A 5,630-nucleotide genomic window follows, 5' to 3' on the forward strand; every position below is an offset into this window, starting at 1 on the left:
AGCTGAGGAAGGGGAGAGGGAGAAGTGGTCGCTTAGGGAACGAAATAGGCAAAGGGTGGCCCTCTCCCGTACTCTTGGATTGGACTTTTCTGGAAAGACAATCCTTTTTCTGCTATTGTTCTCATTTCCTTTCTCTGAACCCCCTTGCCCCTCTGCCCCAGCCAGTTCCAATAATTCCTCTCACTGTCTTCCCAAAATGCCCCTCCCCCCGCCTTGCCTCATTTCACCCCGCCTGCAGATTGGTGGTAAAACCCAGGTGAAAAAAAAAGATGATTAATTTAACAGAGAATGGAAATGGATGGAAGCAGCTGAATGAATGAAATGAATAGGGGGGAAGGGGGGGGGGGGGGGGGGGGGGGTTGTGGGGTCGCATAAAAGTTGAGTGAATGGAAGTGACTGATGGCGCGAGAGAGAGAGAGAGAGATTGTCGATTATTAGTAGCTAATAATGGTAATTGAGTGATAAACCATCCTCTTAGTCATTGCCCTGTCTGTTTCCATTAGTGGGTATAGGATAGAGAGAGAGAGAGAGAGAGAGATGTGTCATGTGGGTGTGGGTGTGTGAGACTGTGAAATGTGTTATGTGTGAGTGTGGGTGTGGGTGTGCTTTTCGATTTGGTTAACGTGGGAAAGAAGAGTGAGAAAGAGATGGTTCTTACTTTCCCATTTTTCCCTTCGGATGTTCCTTTGAACAGCCAATAAAGAAAGAGATGGAGAGAGATCAGTAAAGTCAGCACAGTTTAACGTAAAACGGGGGTGAGATACACAAATACATATATATATATATATACATATAAATATAAAAGAGTATGTGAACAAATTTATGAATTGATTGATTGAAAAAAGAGGGCCTCGAGGGAGAGAACCTCTGCAGTATGAACATAACCAGTTATTTTTAAAAAGCAACCAAGTAGAGAGAGAGAGAGAGAGAATTAAGGGTTTTCCTGCTTTCGGCCGAGCTTCCTCAAACTCGCCTCGTCTATGCTGTATTGGGCAGTTTGGGATACAAGATCTTGGTCGTTCATATCATAAGCTTCTTTCTTTCAAATCCACCGAAGTGAACATAAAAGTTTTCTACTTATTATTATTGTTATTCCATTCTACACTACGCATCGCCATACGCAGTGACACATATATAGCAGAGAAAAATAGAAAAAGGACAAAACCATGATCCCAAATTCGAGCTCGCTCCTTTTTTAGTCCCACTCGCCAATTGGGTCGCCTTAGATTTTTTTGTGTTGAGCAGATCAGACTAGAGAAATGTGGGATCTCAACGATTCCCCCGATCGGCGGAGAGACGACGAATCGGAGGGATGCTCTTCCCAAAAGACCTCCTTTGACGGCGACGACGACAAGGGCAAGGGACTCGGATCGGCGTCCAATGAGAATTCGAGCTCGTCGGCCGTCGTCATAGAGGACGGATCTGAGGAAGAGGAGGCGGTGGGGCTGCTTAGGAAGCGGAGCAGCAAGATATTCGGGTTTTCGGTGACCCATGACGAGAACTGCTCGTCGGAGAGTGATCCACCGGTAACCCGGCAGTTTTTTCCGATGGAGGAGTCGGAAATGAGGGCGTCGTCCGTCGGCGAGGCACCTCGATTTCCACCTGCCCACTGGGTCGGAGTGAAGTTCTGCCAGTCGGAGCCGCTCGCCGCCGGTGCTGTCGGCGGCAAGTCTGTCGAGGTGTCCCAGCCGCTGAAGAAGAGCCGGCGAGGACCCAGGTCGAGGAGTTCGCAGTACCGTGGCGTTACCTTCTACCGGCGAACCGGCCGGTGGGAGTCCCATATATGGTTAGTTTAATTTATTCTATTGTCATAATAGACCATTCCTTCTTCTCTCTCTCTCCCCCCCCCCCCCCCCTTCTCTCCATTTTTCCTTTTTTTTTTTTTTTTTGAAGTTTTCTTTTGGATATTGATTCTGTTCTTAATCTATTTAACTACAAATTGGGTTTTTTTTCTGTGGTTGGTTGATGTTGCAGGGATTGCGGGAAACAGGTTTATTTGGGTATGTGAAAAAATGATTTTATTTCTTCAACTTCTTTCTTATTTTTTTAAAGCAGTTATCAATAGTACATTTTTTTTTTTCGCTCCATATTGATGAGATGGTGTCTGTGTTGGTTTGTGCTGATAGGTGGATTCGACACTGCACATGCAGCTGCTCGGTGAGCCCTTTGAACTCTTCCATCCTTCAATCTCTCTCTCTGTCTCTGTTAAGTTACTTTTATTAATTAATTCATATGGGCATGCATAAATGGACAAATTTTTTTCATAAGTGAGGCTAAAATTGAGGAATTACATGTTTCAGGGCATATGATAGGGCGGCTATCAAGTTCCGAGGAGTGGACGCAGATATAAACTTCAGTTTGGAAGATTATGAGGACGACTTGAAACAGGCAAGTGTTTGGTTTTATCTTATCTTGTACAGTTCGATACCTTATCTTCTACAGCGTTTCGGATTTGCTTTTTTTTTTTTTTTTTTTCCATAGTAATATTTTACTGTGGATGATCGCATTATGGAAGGGAAGCCATTAATGTTGCTCACAAAAAGAAGATTCTGGCGGTGGTGTTTTGTGCAACAGATGAGCAATCTAACCAAGGAAGAATTTGTACATGTACTTCGCCGACAAAGCACCGGATTTCCCAGAGGCACCTCCAAGTATAGAGGCGTAACTTTGCACAAGTGTGGAAGATGGGAGGCCCGGATGGGCCAATTCTTAGGCAAAAAGTAATTAATCTCATCGTCATTATCATCATCATCATCATCATCATCATCTTGATTGAGTTACTTTTGTGATTAATTAAATATTCTTAATTTCCTATCTTTAATTTTCTCATTGTTTCAACTCATCAACTCTTTTGAATCAATTAGGTATGTGTATTTAGGCCTCTTCGACACCGAAATCGAAGCTGCAAGGTGAGCTTAATCGAACGCAACTATTTAATTTGAAGTACTGCATCATAAGCCAAGTCTGTTGGTTTTTAATTAGGTAATTAATTAATTAAATCATTTATCTGTTTCTTCCTGCAGGGCCTATGACAAAGCTGCGATTAAGTGTAATGGCAAGGACGCAGTCACAAACTTCGATCCCAGCATCTACGAACAGGAGCTGAACTCCGGTGAGTGTTGGACTACTTCATTTTCGTTTTCAACATTCAGTTTAGCATCCGTCTACTTCGATATACTCAAGTACTAGATGTGCAACGTTGTGCAGAATGTCCAGGCAGTGCTTCTGCCGGTGCTCACAATCTGGATTTGAGCTTGGGAGGCTCAGGCTCGAAACCACGCCTTAATCCTTGTGAGCCGGGGAATGATCCCCAACACTTGTCGTCGATGGATCTTCATTTTGCGTCCACTCCATTCGAGGGTGACTGGAGGACCCAAGGGTTTAGGCCGGTACTGATCGAACTTGTTTTAAATTTGATTATGTCAATTTCAATCCTCAAGTCTCCCTTCTTAGCTCCAAGCCATTTCAATTTATGAGTTAATGTAATTCAGCTCGATCTGCTGCAGGAACTGTGTAGAGGCGATGGGCAAGATCAAAGAAGGGACCGATATGGCGAGGCTGAAAGACTTAAAACCATGCAGCTTCTCAGCCAGACCCACCTCAGGTCTCCAGCCTCGCTAAACGTGGACGAAATGCATAGATACGGGCAATTCAGGAGACATGGAGAAAACCAGATGCTTCCCATTTTGCAACCCCAACTGGGTTCATCAAATTATCAAGTGGGTTTCATAATTTCCATTGCTAGACCCATCACTAATGAATCTGTTCAGTTCCTTCCAACTCCTAAAATTTGCTTTGCATATATAATTGCTTTGGTTTGAATTGGGCAGCTTCAGCATTCAAGCGGCAGCAATGGCAGCGGGATCGGAGTGAATGGGGGAGGAGACTTACTCTCCCTATCCACTGGGGAGCAGCAATGGCAGTTCCCCTCAGCCGAGCATCATCCACAGTTTGCGAGTGCTGCAGCATCATCAGGATTCCCACAGCAGATGGCTACACCCTCACCCTCCCACGCTTCAACTTGGCTGCAGAAAAATGGGTTCCATTCTCTCATCAGACCCTCTTAGCTTTTAGCAAGCTAGAGATTTCAATTCCTTTAAACCTCCCTCACCCATTTTGTCTCAATTAATTTCTGCCTAGTTCCTAATTAATTTCCACGATCAGTAATCATCCCCTCTTTCTAATTTATCAAACCAACGCTGGTGAATTCCAAGCATGTAAAGTTCCAAGACGACTTCTGATTTTTTCCCTGATTTAACCTTCACCTTACCCTTCAGAGAAAAGGGTGATGAATTGGAATTCCCAATCTGCATGGGGGTCGGAGGGACATGTGTGTGAAGGCGAAGGTTCAAATTAACTTATAACGCAAATGGACGAAATCTCCAACTAGATTTTCTGGGTTCTGACTACTGCAACTGCTGCCGCTGATATGTATGTATGTAAATTGATCTGGCCTCTGCGCGCAGCTAGCTAGCTAGCCCTATCTTTATTTCTTTCTACTGCAGCAGCTGTGTTCTAATATTTTTAGTTAATCTATATATATATATATATATATATATATATATATATCGTTGTCAACATGTGATCCTGTTTTCCCTTCTTTCATTTATGTCATCTTTTTGGAGTGGGATGGGATTGGTGTTTTATTTATTTTTCAGCATCGAGATTTGGAAGAAGGTGCCCTGGTACAGTGCAGTGCTGCTTTCACATAAATTTTTATAGGTTTTCTTCATTCCATTCATCTGCAAAATTAAAAATAAGTGCTTGAAATTGATTCTCTGATTCCCTAAACATGTCAAATAAATAATGGTGTCTACTGATCGAGCGGAGCTCAGAGATGGCAAAGCCGTGTTTAAAGACCATCATTGCGTGTGTGTGTGTGTGTATAACTATATATATTATATGAGGTGAGGGGAGGGGGAGAGAGAGAGAAATGGAGCTTGGAGATTGAGGCTGATATGGAAATGGGGTTTGGGATTGGTAGCTGCATATTTCTGAGAATGGGGGATGAATGGTCACTGTCTTGGGTGTCCTTTGAATCAGTTCTCTTCCCCCAAAAGCAGTCAGGCATGGCTATAATGACGAGAATGACCTATCTGGCCTCTCTCTCTCTCTCTCTCTCAGCATCTGCTAGAGACAGTGACCTTATTTAGGGTTAATTCTCGCAACTTTAGTAGGTTAAATTTGAGCTTTAACAGGTTTACCTTTAAAAGGCCATGTGTAATTGAATCTTAATCTTATAAGCTAAGTTTTTTCATCCTCAATCAATCAATCGTCTTCAATATCAAATTTTGCATAAAGTGAAGGGATTAAGAGAATAAATTATTATAATCATTGGTTGGTTATCAACTATAATTGTCACGATTGTTTTTACTAAAAAAAGTAATTTCCACTTTTGGACAAATTAAATTGCATGAAGGGTTCATTTGGGTCTTAAGGACAAAGGCAAGGGGCATACCTCCCCAATGGGATCCTTCGCACGTTTGGGTTTCAAGAACAAGTTGATCTTGTTTTTTGTTTTGGAAATTAATGAGAATCAAATTGAGATTAGCCTCCATTAGGAGATTTTCATTTTCGTGCTTCCATGTTTTTTTTTTTCTTTTGAAAAAAATACAAAATATATCATAGCT

The 5,630-nt window shown here is 42.5% G+C and overlaps 1 protein-coding gene across 1 annotated transcript; it reads left to right on the forward strand.

Moving 5' to 3' along the window:
- The first annotated feature begins 611 nt into the window (after positions 1–611).
- On the forward strand, positions 612–4,580 carry LOC131166810 (floral homeotic protein APETALA 2). The gene is made up of 10 exons (XM_058125399.1): positions 612–1,786; positions 1,975–2,000; positions 2,127–2,157; positions 2,301–2,388; positions 2,575–2,720; positions 2,865–2,909; positions 3,024–3,112; positions 3,208–3,389; positions 3,507–3,719; positions 3,831–4,580. Exons 1-10 carry the CDS (start codon positions 1,260–1,262, stop codon positions 4,065–4,067), a joined length of 1,584 nt encoding a protein of 527 aa, XP_057981382.1. The 5' UTR covers positions 612–1,259; the 3' UTR covers positions 4,068–4,580.
- Positions 4,581–5,630: the final 1,050 nt, after the last annotated feature.

This window comes from Malania oleifera, chromosome 1, assembly GCF_029873635.1.
Source record: "Malania oleifera isolate guangnan ecotype guangnan chromosome 1, ASM2987363v1, whole genome shotgun sequence".
NCBI lineage: Eukaryota > Viridiplantae > Streptophyta > Magnoliopsida > Santalales > Ximeniaceae > Malania > Malania oleifera.

Bases quoted from the DNA above. Each gene is read 5' to 3' on its own strand.
- LOC131166810 (XM_058125399.1), top strand. From the start codon at position 1,260: ATGTGGGATCTCAACGATTCCCCCGATCGGCGGAGAGACGACGAATCG. The intron at 2,001-2,126 runs GTATGTGAAAAA...TTGTGCTGATAG, and splicing joins CGGGAAACAGGTTTATTTGG to GTGGATTCGACACTGCACAT. The intron at 2,910-3,023 runs GTGAGCTTAATC...TTCTTCCTGCAG, and splicing joins ACCGAAATCGAAGCTGCAAG to GGCCTATGACAAAGCTGCGA.